We start from the raw sequence: 22,751 nt of genomic DNA on the forward strand, positions 1-22,751 counted from the left end.
CCGCCCCTGCTTCACTTAGCCGGTGTTTCCCAGGATGGGTGGATGATACTGCAGAAGAAGCCTCAAGATGGGAGGTGCAGCCCAGTGGTGCCGTCAGTTGTGGCTTGGGGGTGTTCTAACCAAGAAATTCAGAGCAGACCCTTCAAACAGCTTTATGTGTCCTTTTATAGCTAGTCTGGTGCTGAGTCATTGGTGGGGGGGGGGGTGGGGCTAGTGCTCTGCAATCCTCAGCCCAGGCATACACCATACACGCTCACTGCCCTGCCCTCCCAGCCCCCAGCAGCCCCAGGACACCTGCTTTTCCTCTCCTCAGGTTGTCTCCGTGGACAGACAGGAGAGCTGTGATGGACAGAATACACAGCTTGTCCTGGAGAATCCCAGCCACCTGGTCCCCATTGCCACTGTTGCAGCTCCACAGCCCACCCCTAACTGTAACAGTGTTCCTTCATTCCAACAGTCTCTCCCTGGTCCCTCTCTCAGCCTCCTTATTTTATCTCTGTGTTTCGCTGTCTCCCCCCCCCCCACCCCAGGATCCCTTTAGGCCCCTGTTGAGTCTTCTCAGATTATCTCTGGCCAACCTCCTTGCTACTGACCCCCCGACTCAAATCACTGCCAGGCTGCAGGTCACGTTTGGGTGTCTCTCTCCTGGGCAGTGTGCTCCTGAGCCAGCCGGGCCTTTAAAGCTGGGAGAAAACTGCCCTGTGGAGCAGTCAAGGGAAAGTGTGGGGTACCAAGGGCCCTGAGTCTCAGCCCTGTAGATGCCTAAATTCACCTGTGTGTGTGTCCTCAAAAAGAGTGGAGCAGCAGCAAGCCCACAACTATCTCCCTGTGACCTGAGGTCCTCTCTTCCCTTGCAGACTGGCCTACAGTCCCTGGGGCACTCAGGGCCAGGTGACCCCTGGATCTGAAGTTCCAAACAAGTTCCAGAGGCTTTGTCAGGTCTCAAGCACCCAGGCAGCATGGTCAGGGGTCAGTGAGTCAAGTGGGCAGCGAGGAGACCTGTGGGCACAGGGCTGCTAAGCAGAAGGGTCAGGCCTGAAGCGGGAGGCGGGCCACAGATGCATGCCTGAGGGACTCTTTCCTATTCCCAACTCCCTTGTGGTGGGGATGGGGTGGGGTGGGGATGTCAGGCTTTTTACACACCTAAGAAATGAGTGGAAACTGGAAAGAATGAAAACCCACTGACATTGCCTTTGTCAACCCTTAGGTGGCTCTGGAGCGAGGCTCTGAAGTCTTGGGCGTGGCCAGGAAGGAGTGGGGGAGCCACTTTCTCCACGGAGCAACAGCGCCCCCTCGGCCTGCAGGTGACCAGCCCCAGCAGCACGTGGTCTCTTTTCAAAGGGTCTTTTCTACCAGCTCTTTAAGGAAGAAAAACAAAACAAAACAAAACTTTTTTATTTTTAAAGCTTGCTTTTGGGGAAGGTAGGGGTGTTTAACATCACTCAAATCCTGCTCGGTGTATGCAGCCCCAAATGCCACAAGGGCGCCACCATGGGAACGGTCGTCATCCTGTCTGACTTGGAAACATCTTAGAAAACTAAATGATAAAAATCCCTATGTGCTTTTGCTCTAAGAACTGCAGTGGCTTCATGTGACACATGATGGGTGGCAGGTCCCTGCCTCTGTGGTGCCCGCCTGCCCAGGCATACATACATATATACATACATACATACATACATACATACATATATACATACATACATACATGGCATCTCCTACCAGGAGGGGACAGGTGGTGACCCAAGGGCTTCATGAAGGGGTTGTGGGGTCTTTGGGGAGAAGGATTACAGATGAGAGAGGCCAGGGAAGCCCCCTGCTCTGATCTTGAGTCAGCATGCCCTGGTGGTGACCCACTGGCTAGGCCCCACTGTTCCTGAGCCCCATAGCCTTCAGAGAGGGCTATCTGTGAAGGAGAGAGCCCTCTAATCTGTGGTCTCGGTTGGTGACTGCCATACCAGTCTGAGTTCCTTGTATCTCTGGCAGTCTGTCAGTGCCTGCCCACATTTATGGACAGCAAGGAACCCCTGCAACATACCTTGTTGTGCCAAGAGCTTACAAATCAGGCTATCACCCATGTCACCCAGCAGCGGCCACACTGGCCTGTGTTAGTTCAGAGTCCAGAACATGTGGCCCACTGACCAGCACCTTCTAGAACTCTGGTGGCCAGCTATGTAGGACCAAGGATAAGGAGCTTTTACTGTGAGACCAGAAGGCCGTAACACAAATCCCCAGTACCCTGTGGTTGGGTGGGCATTGTAGCTCAGGTATAGAGTCCCCTGGAGTGGAGGGCTGGGCTCTCTGGCCCCACACCAAGCTTCTGGTTTTAATGGCATATGCACAACCTCAAACACTGGTGCCAAGGTTTCAGCCCATGCCTTGTAGTTTCCCATTCTGACAGAGTTGGGGAGGGCTCATCCCATATGTCCAACTGAGGCATGAGGATGTATGGCCCAAGAAGATAGGTCCAAGCTTGGGAGTCTGCTGATCCCTGGCCCTATGGGCAGCTTCATGGTCACCTCCCAGGACAGCTCACACGTGAACTAGTGCCCTCCATGGACTCCACCTGCCAGAACTGGTTAGAAAAGGGGTCACAAAGGCTACAAGCTTTGGGGCAGAGGACAGGTGTGGAACAGTGTTCCCTGACCTGAGGGTTTATGTCACAGTCAAGGACTACTGGCTGCCTGCTGCACCAACTCCAAGGCCTGTCCATTCACAGCTGAAGAGATAGGCCACGCACTCTGAAAACAGCTTGACCCCATTCCTCAAAGGGTGCTGATGCCCAGCGTTTTCACAGATGGCCTAGGCATTTCCAGGTGTCTCTTAACTGGACGGGAGTCTGTCCATCCTGCACCACCAGGCAAGGCCGGAAGAAGAGCGATCTGGGATTTTCCAGCCACAGAAAAAGGCCACATGCCTTTAGAGAGTACAGTGACAGGGAGTCCAGGAGGACAGGCGTGGAAGCCAAAGGATGGGGTTGCCCAGTGTTTGAAGAGCCCACTTTGGGGTCTTTGGGATTTCCGGAATGTCTCCAGCCTTTCCCAGGGTGTGGACTCTGGAGAGATGCCTTTATTGCCAACACCAAAGACCCAACCCCTTTTCACATCAGCTGAACAAAGACAGTGCTGTTTCCTTTACTGCCTCAACTGTCTAGTGAACTTTCTTCCCAACTTAGAACATGATTCATCAAAGAAAATAATGTTTTCCATGAGCTACACTCTGTTTCCATGGCGCCTCACTGTGGATGTTGGAACTAGCAGGGATGCCTGGCAGGCATGTGGCCCCACCCACAGGCCCCACACAGGGGACTCCCCTGTTCCCCTGTCCAGCACCTCAGCGTGGACAATGATTCTCCTCCATTCTGAGGAGCCCACATCCCTGCAGTGCTGGTACACAGGGCCCTATGATCTAGCTGGGGCCAGACTGGGTTGCATGCCTGAGGTACACTGTGGACAGGGTGGCTCCTGTCTCTCAGTTCCAGCTTACCAAATGCCAAGTGAGTCACCTGGGCAGGGAGCACTCCTGGTGAAATTTACTCCTGGGGCCAGGCAATGCAAGCTGTCTGGGTTTCCAGAGCCATCAATCAGAATTGTAATCTTTCTTGGAGCCACTGCCAGGGATGACCATCATTTGAGCTGTGAGCCCTCAGCAACCACTTGCTACTTATTAGCTGACAAAGAACCTCTCATTGATGACTGGACTGGGAAGGCAGGGCTCTGGAGAGGAGCATCATAATTATATGCTGGGGAGACATTGATCTGCTCATGGGGAGGAAATAAAGACCAGCACTCTAATACCAGGTTGGAGATATTATACACAGCTGTTGGTCCCCATCACTGGCACCAATGTGGGGACAATATTGTCCTTCTCAGGGTATGCTAAGTGGGCAGAGTAACTTGGTAGTATCTACCCAAGTGACATGTACATTCACAGCCAAGAATGTCCCCTAGAGATGGGGTATAAAATTATATCAGCACATGAGTCTGTGTGGGCTCCACAACATTGTAACAACAAAACCAGAAAAAATCAGTAACAGGTACAGCAAGAGGTGGTGGGCTGTTGGATAAGCCAAAAGCTGTACAATATCCCTAAGGCCATGAGACTGAGCTGGGTGGGCACTGGAGTACGGGGTGTCACCAGGGCCCTACAGGGGACATAAATGGAAAGGTCTGGGGTCCTCCTACAGAGCCAGCTAGATGGGGCCTGATGTGCATGGGGATGGTCTCTCATCATGAGGCAGATAGGCAGCTCACTGTTATAGACAATGCCCATGGCACTCAAGTGATTGCTCCATGAAGGCAGACCCCCTCCATTGTTCCCCTACACCCCACCCCCCACCCCCGCTGTACTCAGTGACTCCAACTTATTTGGCCCCAGGCTGTACATGAACCTAATTTATTTTTTGTTCTGTTGTTGTTGTTGTCTGAAAACTGACAATTTTATTTTCTGGTGAGAAGCAGACAAGGGAGCTCTGGTTGTGTGCTGTCATTTGAAAGAGACACTACAGAACTAAAATGAGTTGTGTCCGTGATGCCCCAAGAAAAGAGCCAAGCAGCCGAGGGTAAGTGGGGAATCCCAGGCCTCCCTTTCCAGACAGGCTTGGCTAGGAGCTCAAGGATACATGGTGGCATTGATCCTGGCAACTTGGCCTGAGGGGCACCAAGGCTATTTGGGACTATCCCCAAACCCACAAATCTGAGGGTGGATATTCTGGGAACCCTGGCTGGCAATGAAGCCTGAGAATTCATGTTGCGCTTACATTCCTCTCCCCCCCCCACCCCCCTCCCCGAGGAAGAGACTTCTCCCAGAAAAGCAGCTGACCCATGCCACAGGCTGCAGCACATGGGTGTCGCCACAGATCCCTGTGGAAATCTTGTCTCTAGACTTGGAGTCCCCACTGCCAAAGCGCCATCCTGGGAGCGTGACCCTGACTCTGAGGACGTGCAGAAGCTTCCCCTGGGCAGAGGCAGGAAACAGACACTTTGCTAAGACCCTCCACGCCAGCTGGAGCTAGTGCTTGAACACACAGAAAAGCATTCAGAGGGCAGGCATCTTGGGAGCTGCAGGCAGAGCTTTCTGCTCTAATCTAGTACACACACACACACACACACACACACACACACACACACACACACACACACACACACACACACACACCATCCCTGGCCTCACCACCCAATCCACGCAGAGCCTCTGCTCCCTCTCTGTGGAGATAGCAGAGCCCTGGGGATACAGCCAGCCAGGTCAGCTGCACAGGCCACAGGAGAGTACCATTGTCACTCTGTGCTTGCTGATGACGGCCATCTAGGCCAGAAGTCAGGGGGCAGAACCCCAAGGCCTCTTGTAACCCTTTAGTTTCATCAAAGTTTCCAACATCCACCCAGGGGACAATGACTCCCTCCTCTCAGGGAGCAGATTGGGCTGTGGGCCTGACCTTGGGGGTGGGGGCAAGGGCTCTGAAAAGTGGGGACCCTTGATCCAGAGATATTTCAGAAATACCCGTGTGCAAGGCAGGGGCTAGGTGCCGTGGGTGGCAGACCCATACTGGGCAGAGTCATCCACAGGGGTCTGCTGTGAGCTACAGTGTCCCAAGAACACTTGGGGACATCCTTGTACAAAGGATCCTTGGGCCCTCACCGCTCCTCAAGGGACCCTCTCTGCCTACTTGTTAGCTAGCATGGCTGGCTATAAACATGGTGGCTGGGGGCTGTGGTTCTGGATGGGTTAATCTTTCCCATTACCTCATACTGGCCTCCTGCCTGCAGAGAGAGCAACATCTGGCAGGGATATTTCTCCAGCAGAGGCCCGGGCCTCTGGAGGAGCAGCCTGGCTCCACACCAAAGGCCAGCTGCAGGCTTAGGCAGGCCCCTAGGGAGGGGGCTTCCCGGAAAATGACAGCCATCGTGGTGCCTCGCCACCTGGGTCCCCAAAGCCCACCCTCAAGGGTCTGGAAATGATAGCCAAGCATTCCTGCGAACAAGAGTCACTTCCTGTTCTGCTAACCCTGGGAAGGATTTGTGCTGCTGGAGTTGTGGCATGGGGGATGGGCTCAGCAGTACCCTAGAAGTTCTGAGGGACTGGTAGAGACAGAGCTTCAACATGAGATCGATTGAAGGCTCAGGACCACGCTTGGGACCCCCAGGTCTAGGGTCTGCCCTCCTTGTCTATCCCTCAGTAGCCACAAAAGTGGGCCCCCATCCCGAGTCCATAAGTGATGCCCCAGGGACTAGAGCCCCAACCCGACCCTTCAGCGCATCCAGACTGCTGGCCCATATTCAAGATCGCTGCCTTCTTCAGCCAAACAGGGTGGGCTGCAGAGCAGCCCCGGGCGTACACCCTGCCTGGGCTCCGTGTCTCCGCAGAGACCCTGGTACTTGGATAGAAGGTACCACTGCATAAACCTCACACTGTCCTCACTGGATAGACGTCCTCCCAACTGCCCCAAGACTCTTGCCTGGAAAGCTGCTACAACCTGGTCACCTGAGTCCTACTGAGGACAAGCCCATTCAGAGGAGAAATCTTCCTCACCCCACTTGGCTTCATGCAGGAGAGAACAGGACATGGGCAGCCAAGCACAGGATACTCCAGACCCAGTTCACTCTTCACCTTAGGCAACCAGTGGATCTCCACAGGGAACCTCAAGATATACAAGGGACTGCTCAATCACACTGGGGCTTGGAGAATCTTCACCCTGGTACCTTTGGGTGGCCTGGCTGGTCACCTTGCCTCTCAGTCTACCAGCCTCACCACCAAACCATGGGAGACCCTTCTCCCTGGTCCTCTCTGGAGATGTAGAGGAGACCAAGGGCCCAGGATTAGCCAGGGCAGCAGGGCAGGCTATGGGAGGTGGTCAGGGTCATTTCTACCCTCTGTGCTCTAGCCTGGGGACCTATGGAGCCAGGGACACTCAGATCTGGGTTGGTTCCAGCTCGGCCATCGACTGTGACCCAGGGCCAGGGAAACAGCAAAAATTGTTCTGCCAAATGGCCAGGAGATGCCCCTCTTGGTCCGTGGGAGTTTGTGATGGGGTCATAATGGCAGTATCAGGGCAGGACCATCTCCATTCCTTACCAGGAGGCCACAATCAACAAACAGGCCCCTGTGCAGACCCTGTGTAGGTAGACACTGGACAGATGTGCTAGGACGGTTCTCAACCTTCCTAATGCTGTGACCCTTTACAACTTCATAACTGTAGTTTTGCTACTGTTGTGAATAGTAATGTAAATATCTGACATACAGGATAGCTGAGATGTGACCCCCGTGAGAGGGCCATTTGACCTCCAAAGGGATTGTGACCCACAGGTTAAGAACCACCATACTAGGAGGTACCCTTCCTGGCATCTGGTTTTCATTGCCCTATCCCGAGGAGGCCTCTTGCCAGGCAGATGTGCACTCTGGGTCACATCTGGAGTTCCTAGGAACATCTCTGAGCCTACATGACTTCTCTGACCTATCAAACCCTGTAGCAAGTGATGTATCTTGCTGTCCTATGGAAAAGGGACTTTGTTCTTGCTCCATGGTCTCCAGGGACGGAGGGACCATTCAAGCACTCCCAAGGAGGATGATCTTTTAAAAAGTAAAATATTGTTGATATTCGCATGCCAAAAGAATTAAAACCTACAGGGAGTGAGATGAATTGTCCCCATTCAGGGCCTGTCTGGGGTGCCTGGGATGTTGGATTCAGGTGTCTGACTCAGATATCTCCTGCCCTGGGAGGCAGAGTCCCCCAAATTCAGCACTAGGACTTGAGGTGCTCATGGGTCCTGGGTTATACCAGCTTCCTCCTCAGCACAGATTGGAACCCTCATGTTCTGGTGGTTAGTGTCTGGAGGGGAGAGAGATGGGCATGCAAGGCCCCCATGTGGGTAGGCCAGGATAGCAACTGTGCTGAGTGCCATGCAGCTGAGGCCACTAAGGTGACCAGCATTTGAAGCTGGAACTTCTCTGAGAAGTCTAGGAAAACCTTCATTACTGGGGCCAGCAGTCTCAGCATCTCAGCTTGGAGTTCAAGGGCACCAGAATGAGCGTGCTGCCAGACTTTGGGACTCCAGTGGCTCTCGACATACAACAGTGTGTGGCCTTCTGGGAGCCCAGACCAGCAAACCAGCACCACAACCTAGCACAGACAATACATGGGGAGAGTGGGGACTGCATAGCACCCCGAAAGTCTGGGACCTGCTCTCCAGCCTCCTCTCCCGGCTCCAGAACGAGATGCAAAGGCTGGAGGAAGTGAGGCCCAGAGAGGCTTTGGAGGCCAATATGCTGGGCTTGGGCGCCCTCTGCTGTCCAGTTGGGCACTTTTGCTGGATGAGTGGAGTGGATAAAGGCTGAGCAGCCCCAGAATGGTAGTACTACTGCCTTCCTTAGGCCTCTAGCTTGCCCCAGGTACCTGGATGGATTCAGTCTAGGAAACACTGAAGACAGTGAGGCCTCCAGAGAGATTCACAATGTGTTTGTTCTCCAGTCCTCTGTCCTGCTAAGGAACATCATGACTGTCCTATCTTGACATAGGTGGAGGGACCTTTCCTACCAGAGGTTGGCTGGCCCCTGTCGTCTGGTAGGTCCAGTTCCAGATACAGAACAAGTGTGCAGTCTCAACTCTGTGACTAGCCCAGCTTCTCCCAGCCTCCACTTGCCTGTTCCAGAAGTTTCTACTCTGCCTGAGGCTGAGAGCTCTGTGTACAGAGGAGATGGCCAATCCTCCTGCCACACCTGAGCCCTGGGCATCTCAGAGCCTGGGCTACTTGGGTATCCAGACATTATCAGAACTTCCTATGAGAACTCTTAGCCCCAGAACTAGGGTCATAACCAATGGGAGGGAGTCAGGGTTAAGGTTGAGATTAGAGTTAGCTCCAGTGAGCACCTTGATCCTATCAGAGACCCTACATGACAGAACCCACCACCAAGTGTACTCCCAGGATCAGATCCAGAGGCCAAGTTGAGAATGCAACCACTGCTCCCTGGATCTGCCTCCAAGAGGTGAGGGCAACTCATTCAATCTTTGGATTGAAGATGAAGGTCTAGGGCCTCAAGAAGGCTACCAATGCCTCAGGGCCACAGGTTAGGACCTATCCTGGCCCCTCCCTCCCTCAACACTTTACAGTACCCCCCTTACCTTTTTAAAATCTCTCTCTCTCTCTCTCTCTCTCTCTCTCTCTCTCTCTCTCTCTCTCTCTCCTATCTTCCTCACCCCATTCCTTTCCCTGGTTTCCATAAGATACTCTACATTGGGGTTGGGGATTTAGCTCAGTGGTAGAGCGCTTGCCTAGCAAGTGCAAGGCCCTGGGTTTGATCCTCAGCTTAAAAAAAAAAAAAAGATACTCTACATTAGACAAACTGAACTGAAGAGTTGAAGCTAGAATCCTCATAAGAGAGGACATATGTATCCTTTGGGACTTGGGTCACCTCACTCATACATTTTTCCAATTCCATCCTTTTCCCTGCAGAGTTCATGAATCCGTTTGTCCTCCGAGCTGAGTAATAGCCCCTGTGCTTATGTACCACCTCTTTATTACTCAGCCAGTTGATGGGCACTGGGTTTCTCCATCACTGACTGTTGTGAACAGGGCAACAATGAGCATGGATGTGCAGATGTCCTTGTCACAGGCTGTAGAGTCCCTGAGTGGTGCCGCTGGGTTTTCTAGCATGTTTGTTTCTAGTTTTTTGAGACACCCCCCACCCCAGACTGATTCCTCCTGAAGTGGCACACTAGTTTACACCCTCACCAGCAGTGTGTAAAGAGTCCTTTCCCCACATCAGCACCAACATGTGTTGCTATTGCTATGCCTGATGAAAAGCCACTCTGGCTGGGGGAGAAGGATTCTTAAAGTGGCTTAATCTGCATTTCCCTAAAGGCTAAGGATGCCGAACACTTTTTAAAGCATTTCCTAGACACTGTACATCTTTTAAAAGGAAGTTTCTGCTTCTTCTGTAGCCCATTTAAAAAACTGGGTTGTTTTCTTGGTGGTTAGACAGTTTAAGGTCTTTGAACCATCTCCTCGGCAATGCCCCGTCAGAGGTTGAGTGCCCGCTAGCGTGCACATTGTCTTGGCGCCCTCTTTATTCAATTGGTACTTCCCTTTGTTGTGAGAAGCTCTCCATTTCTTTCTTTTTTTTTTTTTAAATTTATTTATTATGTATACAGTGCACATATCCCTGGAGGCCAGAAGAGGGCACCAGATCTCATTACAGATGGTTGTGAGCCACCATGTGGTTGCTGGGAATAGAACTCAGGACCTTTGGAAGAGCAAGCAGGGCTCTCAACCTCTGAGCCATCTCTCCAGCCCCCGAAGCTCTCCATTTCATGAGCTCACATTTGTTGTTGGTTGATCCATGTGGAGTTGAGGTCTTGATACAAGATGAGAGATGGGACGAGTTTCAGGCTTCTGTATGTTGATTCCAGATTTCCCAGCATTCAGTGCGTTCATGCTAGGTGCAGGACAGCCACTGATTGTTACATGCTGCTTTTCTGAAAGTGTTTTTCAGGTCTAGGAATTTTCTGGAGGAGTCTTTATGGTCTTTTAACTATTGGTTCATGTAATTTGCAAATAGGGATTTTTTCCTATTTGTACCCATTTTAATTCTTTTTCTTGCCCATTGCTCTAGCTGAGACTTCAAACAGTATATTGAAAGAGAGTGAAGAGAATGGATACTCCCGCCTTGTTCTAGATTTTAAAAGAAATCTGTCAACTTTTGCCCATGTGCTGGCTAATTTTATGCAAACTTGACATAGCCTAGAGCCATCTGAGAGGACAGAACACCAATTGAGAAAATGCCTCCATAAGGTCCGGCTGTAGGCAAGCTGTGGAGCATTTTCTTAATTAGTGATTGATGGGGAGGGTCCAACCCATTGTAGGTGGTGCCATCCCTGGGCTGGTGGTCCTGAGTTTTATAAAGAAGCTGGATGAACAAGCCAGGGAAAGTAAGCCAGTAAGCATCACCCCTCCATGGCCTCTTCAGCCTCAGGTTCCTGGCCTGCTTGAGTTCCTGTCCTGACTTCCTTTGATGATGAACAGCAATATGGAAGTGTAAGCCAAATAAGCCCTTCCCTCCCCACCTTGTGTGTGTGTGTGTGTGTGTGTGTGTGTGTGTGTGTGTGTGTTGTCACAACAATCATAATCCTAACTAAGACAAGGCAATGAATCCGGTGCTCAGAGCATCCTAGAGCTCTGGGAAACCCGGGGCTGGGACTTTTACTTCATTACTCATCACTGATGAACAGTGAGGTGGAAGTGTAAGCCAGATAAACCTCTTCCTCCTCGAGTTGCTTTGGTCACGGTGTTTCGCACAACAATAATAACCCCAACTAAGACAAGTTGGTACCAGGATGGTGCAGTATTGCTGTGACAGACCTGACCATGTTGTTTTGGGGAGGATTGTGGAAGGACGCTGGAACTTTGGGATAGAAGAGCCACTGAGTGTTGAGAGTTCAGTGAGCTGTTCTGTAGGATCTTGGAAGATAAGAATGTTAGAGCAGTGTGGATGATGGAGGCCTGGCTTGTGACGTTTCAGAGGGAAGCAAAGACTCCACCAGGCCATTTGTGTCTGGTCAGCCAGAGCTGAGAAATAGCAGTGATTAAGGACCAGCATCACTGAGGTGAAATCTTTGGGAAATGTTTCCTGAGAGTCAGCACATAGGACCTGTTTTCCAGAATCATCCAGAGTGCAGCTGACCTCCTGCTGGCAGCTGAATCTGGTAGTGTAAGAGTCACCCAGGTGGTGCTGGTTTTGAAGTCATGAACGGGTCATGGGGAGCAGCTGAGGCTTGGCACTGTGTGAGACCAGGAGAGGCTGTTGGAGCTGGTAAGGCCTTGGTAGCAGTTGAAGACCTAGGATTGAAGGGGTCATTCAGAGAAGTTGAGGCTTGGCACCATGAAGAGAGCCCAGGAGAGGCTGTTGGTGAAAGTGCAGCCCAGTTGCAGCTGAAGACCCCAGGGTTTGGGAGATGCCAGTGCCACGGGATGACCACCAAGGACAGCAGCAGCGGTGGAGTGGAGCGGAGCCTGCCGAGATTAGGAGACAGACTGTGTGTGCTGCAGTGAATGGAGCTGGAGAAGTGACCCAAGGAGAAGTCCCTTGGAGGACCCCAAAGGATGGTGAATGGATCCTAGGTTTCTGCAACTGAGCTGTTTACGCTGTTGGATCTCGATTTTGCTTTGTTCAGATTGTGACTGTGCCCTGGTTCTTCCCTCTTGGAGTGAGACAGTACTTAGCTTTTTTATTATTATTATGTTATAGGAGCCCATGATTGAGAGACTTTGAATTTTTAAGAGACTTGGGGTTTTAAAGGAGTTTGGATGTTTACAGAGACTAAATTTTGGTGAGATCCTGGGGATGAACAAAATAAAAGGAAAGAAAGGTTATGTCTTAAAAAGTAATGTGTGTCAGGTTGATAAGAGGTCAATTGTCCTGGCTAATTTTATGTCAACTTGCCACAACTTGGAGTCATTTGAAAGGAGGAAACTCCAACTGAGAAAACACCTCCATCTTGCCTCCCATCCTTAGGATTGGGCTGTCGGCAAACCTGTGTAGAGGGTTTTCTTAATTAGTGATTGATGCAGAAGGGCGCGGCCCATTGTGGGTGGGGCCAGCCTTGGGCTGGTGGTCTTGGGTTCTATAAGAAAGCAGGCTGAGCAAACCATGGGGAGCAAGCCAGTAAGCCGCACTCCTCCATGGCCTCTGCATCGGCTCCTGCCTCCAGGTTCCTGTCCAGTGTGAGTTCCTGATGATGACAAACAATTCTGTGGAAGTGTAATGCAAATTAACCCTTTCCTCCCCGAGTTGCATTTGTCATGATGTTTTATCACCGCAATAGTAACGCTAAGACACCCCATTTAGTATACTGTTGGCCACAGGTTTGTTGTATGTAGCCTTTTATTATGTGGAGGTATGTTCCTTACATTACTGGTGTTCTCAGAGGTTTTCTCATGAAGGAATATTGGATTTTGTTCTGATTTCTGCATTGACTTAGATGATCATGTCTATTTATTTGCCAAATTGCACTTATTAGTAGGTCATACATGTCTTGGATATCTGTTAGATTTGTTTGCTGTACTGTGTAGTTTAACTTTGGTTTCTTTGTTGATTTTCAGTTTGGGTGACATCTAGAGATGTCAGTGGGGTATAGAAACCAGCCACCATCATTGTATCAGGACCAACGTGGCCCTTTAAGTCAGTGTTTTGTGAAATTGGGAGCCCTAGTACTTGGTGTGTGTATATTTAAAATTGTTACATCTTGATAGATTGTCTATTAATATGTCATGGCCTTCTTCTTCCTCTTTTTTAACTAGTTTGTGCTTTGAAATCGATTTTATCAGAGATAGAGCAGCTTGACCAGCCTGTTTCCAGCTTCATTCCTCTTCCTGGATTGTTTTCCATCCTTTGAGTCTCCTTCTGTGGATGTCTTTACCAGCAAGGTGTATTTACTAGATGTCTTAATATTTCTATTGCTGTAATTAAAGACCATGGACCAAAGCAACTTGGGAAGAAAAGGGTTGGAAGTCAGGGAAGGAACCTGGAGGCAGGAGCTGATGCAGAGGCTATGGAGGAACTCTGCTTATGGGCTCACTCTCTATGGCTTGCTCAGCCTGTTTTTTTATTAAAAAAAAAAAAAAAAAAGGACCACTAGCCCACAAGTAGAACCACCCATGGTAGGTGGGGCTCTCCCCCATCAATCACTAAGAAAGTTTCATACAGGTTTGCCTACATCTTAGGCATTTTCTCAGGTTCCCTCCTCTCAGGAAGAAGCCTGTATAAAGTTGACATAAAACTAGCAGCACACTGGGTACAACAGGAAGTTGGGCTTAGTTTTTTAATCCATTCAGCCATCCTGTGTGTCTTCAGGGGTGAGTTGACATTATTTTACATTGAAGATTTTTCTTTGTTGAGAAATGCTTACTAATTCCTGTAATTTTTCTGGTTGTTTTCCTGGTTGGCCACAGGTTTGTTGTTTGTAGCCTTTTATTATGTGGAGGTATGTTCCTTACATTACTGGTGTTCTCAGAGGTTTTCTCATGAAGGAATATTGGATTTTGTTCTGATTTCTGCATTGACTTAGATGATCATGTCTATTTATTTGCCAAATTGCACTTATTAGTAGGTCACCTTACTTTATCAGAGATAGTGCATGCAGAGAGAGAGAGAGAGATGACAGAGACAGAGATTATGGGGTCACACACGTGGGGGACACACCCCCACAGACGTGGGGGACACACCCCCACAGAGGTGGGGGACACACCCCCACAGAGGTGGGGGACACACCCCCACAGAGGTGGGGGACACACCCCCACAGAGGTGGGGACACCCCCCCACAGAGGTGGGGGACACACCCCCACAGAGGTGGGGACACAGGTATAGATGGGGAACAGAGAGGGACAGAGAGAGGGAAAGATTAATACTCTCACAACACAGAAAACCATGCATGAGCAACGAGACAAATGTGTGAAGGAGAAAATAAACACCACTTTTAAAAGTGAAAGAGGAGAGGGGTTGGGGTGGCTTCTTCCTGGGTCCTAGAAAGGGGAGGTGCTAGTTGTGTGCGGCATGGGGAAGGCAGTTGAAATCTGTGGCTGAGTCTGACCTGACACACTCATGGCTAATGTCACCTTGTAACTGCTGTGCCATCTTACTGCTGATGTCCGCGTGTGTCCAGGGTCTGACATGCAGCATCTAACAAGAGCACATGCCATCTTGATACCCCCCACTCCCCCCGTCCCTCCCTCCCTCCTCTCTTTGTGTGTGTTCTAACTTTAGAAATAGTGTGGTACGAACGACTGGAGCTGGTTCATCAGTTCATCCTCGTACAAACTTAGCTGAAATCCCTTCCAGTTCACAGTACTTAACTCTAAGAAAGCACTCACTTGCTGGTTAGAACAGGATTCCGTGTTTTCAGGACTGGGGACGTGTTCTGCTTGTATTCTTTCCAGATATTCAAAATATAATGTTCACATTTGCTAGTCTCCTGGGCTTTCATTAAAATATTTTACTAGGAATTTTTTTTCTAATATCAAGGAGAACTAAAACAAGAGGAAGAGATGCACAAAGCTGTAGGTGTACAATATCGTTTGGGTAAAGAAGGTTAAAGAAAACACGCTTTAGCTGAAGGGGGCCTCTGCACGGTGAAATAAAACATTGCCCAACAGGGTGTTGTTCTAGAATGAAAAAGAGAAATGAGGACAAACATTATTAACATAGTGATAGAAATTCCATAAATGATACATTAAAGATGATATGTGTGTGGTTAAGTTCCCTCTGGCTAAAGGTTGTTAAAACTCCCTTGTGAACCCTGACCTGACCTGAGACTTCCCACCGGGAGTGCAGACGGGTCTCTTGCTGGGTTTATAGTTACTCACTAGGCTGAAATTCTCCCTTGTCAGAAAGCTACTGACTCTGGAGGAAACAGTCTATTAGAATTGTTCCCATTTAAGAAATTGCTGCTGAACTGTTGAAGTATTGTGAAATTCATTTTACTAGGCAAGGTTTTAAATCCATTTGTAAAACTTGGCCTGTTGCACAGAATTTTCGTTGCGCCTACAACCTGCAGGCCTCCGGATTGGATGAATGTAAAAAATCAGTTGGCAAATTAGCTGAAGTTTCCTGTTTCCTTAGCCAAGGGCACTCTCATTAATTCTCTTAAATCTAAAATTCACTTCTCTTGAGAATGTCAATTATCTTTGTAGCAAATGACCACGGAGCATCCCAGGAGAATGGACAAAGGGCTGAATGAGCCTCTGCTAAAGGGAGAGGATATACATGATTGCAAAGAACTTACAAACATAGGAACTACAAACTCAAAATTGGTTCTGGAGTCCAATTCCACAATGAGTGCCTGGTCAGCAGATGAGCCCTGGGGGGCTCTGTCTCCACCACACAGCCCCACAAGGGATAACTGAGTAAGAGTTGAAATGAGTGATTTCAGCAACCGGAGAAGACAGGATATAACGGGGAAGGGGAGAACGGGAAAGAAAAAGAGCCTTCCACCTTCTGGACAATGTATCATTTTTCAAATGTTCCATATATTAAAAAGTTATAATAGAAAGTGAATTTTTCAAATGTCATGGGAAAAATAACTCCAGACATGACTGACAGCATCTGGGACTGCACTTAAATTCTGCTTTGTTAAGCCAACATCCTGAGGCAGTAATCCCAGCCCTGACTTAACTGGTAGGGTAGGTGTGCTCCCTGTTAATGGACTCAGCATCTGTTTGGAAAGTTCTGGAAACCAAACTAGTGAGGAGCCTTTTGCTTATATTTCTGCCTCTGTCTTTAGCATCTCACTGCACATTGCTGAGCTGGAAACTTCTGCAGTAGCATGTGGTATGGACATCTTTCCCCAGCTCTCTGTCTCTGTGTGTCTGTGTCTCTGTGTGTCTGTGTGTCTGTGTGTCTGTGTGTCTGTGTGTCTGTGTGTCTGTGTGTCTGTGTGTCTGTGTCTCTCTGTGTGTCTGTGTCTCTCTCTGTGTGTCTGTGTCTCTCTCTGTGTGTCTGTGTCTCTCTCTGTGTGTCTGTGTCTCTCTCTGTGTGTCTGTGTCTCTCTCTGTGTGTCTGTGTCTCTCTCTGTGTGTCTGTGTCTCTCTCTGTGTGTCTGTGTCTCTCTCTGTGTGTCTGTGTCTCTCTCTGTGTGTCTGTGTCTCTCTCTGTGTGTCTGTGTCTCTCTCTGTGTGTCTGTGTCTCTGTGTCTCTGTCTCTCTGTGTGTGTGTGTGTGTGTGTGTGTGTGTGTGTGTGTGTGTAGCGCAGGAAGTACAAGAGACGGGCCTTGAGGTTGCTCAGAGCACAGCCCAGGACCAGTGATGCCCACATGTGAGGCAAATACCTTCTTGATGTGAGAGAAACTCTGGGAGCTGCTGGCCATGTCCTTGGATTGACCGCTGCCCAGGGATTGCCACAAATCCCCAGGGGCTTCCTTGTGGATGAGAGGACCAAGCAGACACCGTAACAAGCTGCTCAGTCTTCTCTCAGAGATCAGGCCTCAATTTCAGTTTCCTGAGACTGGACAGGCAATTTCTGAGAAGGAGCCATAAACAAAGGATAACCAATCTCCAACACCCGCAACAGCAAGGATGAGGAGGCCTGGTACATGCAGTCCAGGCCTGAACCATAAACAGCTCAAGATGATAACCAAATATGGACAAAGCCTTGGACTAGTCCAGGCCTGCCCCCTTACCTCCCCCCCCCCCCCCAAAAAAAACTGTAGCCCTGACCAGCCCTGGCCAATTAGAACATACTAATATGATTGCCACGACTTGCTTGAGCCAATCATATCTAAAATGGCCTGATTGCTCTAGGATCTCCCCTCAACTATGCTTAAAAGGAGTCCACACATCCTTCTTGGGGTCTTCACCATCTTGCCTTTGTGTGGGATGGCAGGCCCCAGTATACTGGAATAATAAACGTTATTGCTGATTGCATACATGAATGGTGATCCTTTGTGGGACTTCTCTGGGACCCTAACAGTGGATTCATTTTCATTTTCTCTAATGAATTTAGTATAATTTCTCAATTTCATTATTTAAAATGTTTTATTATTTAAAGCAGTTTTAATTTTAAAATGTTTTATTACATATTTTTAAATACTTTAAAAATATTTTTATTATCTCCCTCCCCTGAGTCCTAGGTCCTCCCCATCCCTAGCCACCAACTTTAAGTTCTTTTCTCAAAAACCAAAACCCAATACAACAACAGAATCCCCAAAACCAAGAAAAGAAAACATTCCCTAAAAGAAAAAGAAACAAAAACCCACCAAACTATAACCAAATAAAAGCAAACAAAAAAACTGTGGAGTCCAATATATGCTGGTTAACTACTCTTTTTTTTTTTTTTTTCCTTTTGCCAGAGCTGAGGACTGAACCCAGGGCCTTGGGATTGCTAGGCAAGCACTCTACCACTGAGCTAAATCCTCAACTCCAGTTAACTACTCTTGTACGTGATCACGGCTCTGGACTTGTTGACATACCAAGTGTCACTCTATTGGAGAAAACTGACTTTCCCTCTCCCAGCAGGTATAAGTGACAGTTCAGTTGTCAATCTTTACCCTAGTGACTAGGTTTTCATTTATTCATTTTTTTAAATATAGTAAAACAAAATACTATTATAAAACAAAACATCACTTCAGAGTTGGACGAGATAAACCAGGAAAGAGCCAAAGAGAAGGCTCAAGAATCAGAGACCCACTCATTTATTCAATCAGGAATCCCATAAAAACACTAAACTGGAAGCCATCATATATATATATATATACACAGAGGGCCTGGTGCAGACTTGTGCAGGCCCTGTGCTTGCTACTTCAGTCTCTGAAAATTCATATGAGTTTTCCTCGAATTGATTTAGAGAAGGGGAGGGAGGGGGGAGGGAGGGGGGAGGGAGGGGGGGAGGGAGGGGAAATTGCCAAAATTGGCACCTCTGGAAACCTTACATGCAGGAAGCTTCACAATGTGACAAAGAGCATGTGCTCATGAGATGGGATCTATTTATTTATGACACAGCAACACAGCCTTTGAGCAACCCAATGGATCATGTTCTTAATGCTTTTGCTTTTGAAACTTGTTCCTGTTAAAATAGCTTTGCATGCAATTTATTATTTTTTTATAACATTGTGCATTTGAGGATCGAGTGTGGATTGCCGTCTTCATGGCAGTGATACTAATAGTCAGCTTGTGTACAGGCAAACCTGTCCACAGGGTCAACTGTGGTCATTATTTGACCTGGCTCTTGACCAAGTCAGCTATGTACCAGGTATCAAGGACTAGGCGTGCAGCATGGTCCCCCAGTCTCCCTCCCCAGGGAAGGTAACTCATGCTTGAAGTCAGTCAGTGCTGGCAGAGGATGGTTTGAGGGCTCCAGGCAGGCTGTCTGGCTCTCACATGTGTATCTCCAGTTCTGGGGCCAGACTCAGGAGGAGAAACAAACTGACCGCAAGTCTTGGGGACTTGCCTCATGTCCAGGTGACACGGGCAATTTCTCAACTACCCCAGGCCCTTTAGTAGAAACCCTGAGAAACAGATGTACATACCCAGCAGACTCCACAGCTGCCAGAGCACTGCACTCCTATGGGGCTTCCTGGCTCTCCATCCACCCTCACACATCTGCCACAGAATAGACTCTGCTCAGGCAGGAAGCGTGTCTCCTACTTGCTTATCCTTAAGGATGTTAGGTGGAGCTGAGATCCCATCACCATGGTTACCTCTCACCTTCAGCATACATCGGATGCCAGAACAAACCTGATCCAGTGAATTCTGTGGGACTGTGCCCCTGTGCCCTGGATGCTGGATGTCTCCACAGGAAGTGATGTAAAACCAAGCTCCTGCCTCTGAGGCTTCACCATCCTTGCCTCCCCTGGCCAGAGAGGCATGACTTGGATTTCTGTTTGTTGAAAAGGCCCGAGTCTACTATACCAAGCACATCTCCAGCCTGGCAGGTACCAGACCTCCTAAATTAGAGTTCTCAGAGGTGGAGCCAGTATGTGTGGGAGATGGGGAGAGGACCAATACCCACACTCTCCTGAAGAGCATTGCCATTGTCCCCATATAATGAACAAGGAGTCAAGCAATTTCAGCCTCGGGCTGAGTGGAGCTCCCTTACTCCGTGGCCTGGCCTACACACCTTCCCCTACCTGGGTACTCTCCTACCCGACCCTTTTTCTGTAGGTATAGCTGACTCATCACGGGCCCAATGCCCATCACCTTTGGAGCCTCCCTGGGGCCCCATTTACCCTGCACTTTGGATGTCACTGTGCTGTTTGGGTTTTTCTTTTTAACCTTACTCACACAATGTTATTTATGGTGCTCATGGTTGACAGGCCATCTGCTGCCTCTAGGGAAAGGCTTGTGTCCTCTGAGTCCTTGTCATCTCTCAGACCGTGTCTGGGTTCTGTGTGTGGGAGTGGGTTGAATCTTAGCTCTAACTCCCTGGGCGTGAAGAGTGGCCCAGGGGTGGGTGCGAGGCTCAGCAGAGGGCAAGGAACGTATCCAGACAACTGAGTCAGGGACTCCTGGCTAAGATACAGGGGCCTGAGGCTCATCTGGCAGACAGGAGGGGGCTCTTTCTGCCGGGATGGTTGCTGCATACACCAGCATCCTGGAGCAGGTCACTGTACCCACCAATGAAGACAGGTTCCAGGGCAGATGGCATATGCCGGGCAGTCGAGTCTCAAGAAGAAACTGCAGGGGAATAGACGACTACCACTTCTCTGGGCCTGAGCTGATCTCTGCCAGGGCCTTCTTGCCAGAAACTCCGAGATCAGAGGTGGAGATAGGTGCCAGGGTCCTTGGAGCTAGGCCAGGGGCTGCGTGCCCTGGGCACTCTCCACCTCTATTCTGGCCCTCTGAGTTAATCACCCAGGAGAAGGGAGGAGAGGAGCTTCGGTTCTAATGGCAGCAGTGAAGAAGCAAGGTCCCTTGTATGGTGGAAGGCTGTGGGGATGGTGCCCTGGCAGCTCAGGCACAGGCAGCCTCCATCCTGGGTGGCTTTGCAGGTTGGAACCTGGCACTCTAGGACCTGGGCCAGAGTAGGACCCATGATCTTCTGCCTCTCAGGCTGGGTACTGATGTGTCTTGTGGGTGGGTCTGGGCGCTGGGGATAGGGGAGCAGAGAGAAGCCGGAGCCATGGAGGAGGAACACGACATTTATTGAACTCTGATGGTTGCAGATGAACTTTCTGGTAAGTCCTTGTTCTTAGCCATCTTGGAAGACACATGGGGGCCACAAGTGCCCCTCCCCGAGATATCCCAGCGAAGCAAGGGTCCCACCCCACCCTCTGGCCCTCCACCTTGCTCCTTAGATATCCCCCAAGTCCCTCCTCTTCCAAATGCTCCCTGAAGGTTGCAAGAAAAGTACCTCCGATCCCTGCGTACCACCTAGGGTGGGAATGAGTCACTAGACGCGTGAGAGAGGAGGGTCTCTGAGAACGAGGGACAGCAGGACACAGGAAGTGCTGTGAAAGCATCAAACCAACTTTTAAACAGATAGTCACATGGATACTGAGGAATAAATCTCTGAAACATCACATCTGGGAAGACGCTGGGCATAAAGTAAAGAGCTGCATGCCAATGCGTGGAGGCTACACTAATATGGAGCGCACAGGGCCTGAGTGGGCAGACACGCACTATCATCTGTACAGAAAACGCTCTATTCATATCTGCAAGGAAGGACAGGCAGTCTGTACAGTGTGCCAGCTGGTGAGGCTGCAGGCTGGAGCCATCCGATGTGTAGAATGGAGGATCTTGGGTAGGTTAGAGTGCACCCATCCCGGTGACCTCAGACGTCAGCCTGGAACACAAAAAGGCACAAGGGACACATCATAGACTTATGAGATAGGACAGTAGGGGGAGGACACCTCTCCATTTCCAGGTCATGAGCGGGAGGACTCACCCGCACAGCAGGTGGAGACCACATCTGTGGAGCTTTACCTGTCCCTGTGCCTGACACTCAATCTTGCCGAGTTTGGGTCCTTCCAGGTTGGAGCACTGGGCCAGGGACTAAACACCCAGCCTGTCTTAGGGTGCGGGGGTTGAGAGGGGGTGACTCCAGACTTAAGCAGGGGCTTCATGGCCGTCACAGAAGGAGTTCTGACATGGGTGGGAACCCTGAGCAGTTCCAAGAGGGTTTCTTATAGTGGATTTGGGGCAAGCGAGCAAGGTAGGCATTTCCCTGAGTCCTACCCCAGACTTGTTACCAGTCTGCCAATACCCAATGCCTGAGGCAGATGGGCACAGCCTGATTACTGGCTGGGAGGAGGGAAATAGGAAAACGGGGGTGCCTCTCACCATAGCTTCCTAGCTCCTTGGTGGCGAATGGAGTGGCCCATGTCTCTGTGGAGGCTAACTCCATCATGCCTCTCCCAAATGCCTAGACTTTTACTGTATCAGTAAGGATGTGGGGCTGCAGGCCATAGCTAGTAAGGACCTGTGGAGGACCCAGATGCATAAGAATCACTCACCTAGCGTTGATGAGATACTGGGCAAGGCTGATGTTGGCTGGGGTCCCTGTGATGGTAATCTGACGCTCTGACGACCCTTCGGTGGCATTGGCGATTTTGATCTGAGCTCCAGACATCTGTCGGATTTCATTGATTTTGGTGCCCTGGCGTCCAATTATGCAGCCTATAAGCTAGAAGAAATGATGGAGGGATCTCTTAGAGAAGAGCCTAGGGCATCCCTTTCCAGGCATCTGTAAGAGCCCTGTGGGGACACCCAAGGAGATAGGTTCCAACTCTGTCTAGGAACTCAGTACTGTGGAGGGAAAGGTCCCTGGGACAATGGGAAGAGGGCCAGGCTCTGCCTGTTGACAGCTGGATTGCCTTTACTTAGCGTCCCTCTGGAAAAAGTCCGTACAAGACATGGTCACTGCTTTACGGCTTCCACTACTTGGTCAGAAGTGACCCAAAGAAAAAGGATATAGAATGAGTGGGGAATCCCACACCAGCTGGCCAAGACTGGGTCAGGACCTTCTGTGATACCCTCACAGGGAGAGTGAGCATCACAGACACTCAGGAGGACCCCAAGTTCATTGTTGCTGAAATCTATCTTTTGATCATCTCAGATGAAGTTGAGGACAAATTCCAACGTTTGCTTGGTGAACTCCGTTTAATGGATGCAGAGACCTATGGCCAAGATAGTCATCAGGAGTGAGGGCCATCTCTGAGGCAGCTCAGGGCCAAGAGTGCTCTCCATCCTGGTGGTCAAGATCTTTCTCTGGCAACAATTACAGTTGGGTATGTGCCAGGAGCCTTTGTCATGAGCTATTGTGGGCCAGGACACAA

General features: G+C 49.8%; 1 protein-coding gene across 12 annotated transcripts in view; it reads right to left on the minus strand.

The window, feature by feature from the left end:
* Positions 1-20,595: 20,595 nt before the first annotated feature.
* The window catches only part of Pcbp3 (poly(rC) binding protein 3), a 199,599-nt gene continuing 197,443 nt past the window's right edge, over positions 20,596-22,751 (minus strand). For all 12 annotated transcript variants that reach the window (XM_036167315.1, XM_036167314.1, XM_036167309.1 and 9 more), the window contains 2 exons: positions 21,930-22,099; positions 20,596-21,259 (listed from right to left, as the gene is read on the minus strand). In XM_036167315.1, coding sequence (XP_036023208.1) covers positions 21,223-21,259; positions 21,930-22,099 — 207 coding nt within the window. In that variant the 3' untranslated portion in view covers positions 20,596-21,222. The remainder of the gene's footprint in view (positions 21,260-21,929; positions 22,100-22,751) is intronic.

Source organism: Onychomys torridus, chromosome 18, assembly GCF_903995425.1.
Source record: "Onychomys torridus chromosome 18, mOncTor1.1, whole genome shotgun sequence".
NCBI lineage: Eukaryota > Metazoa > Chordata > Mammalia > Rodentia > Cricetidae > Onychomys > Onychomys torridus.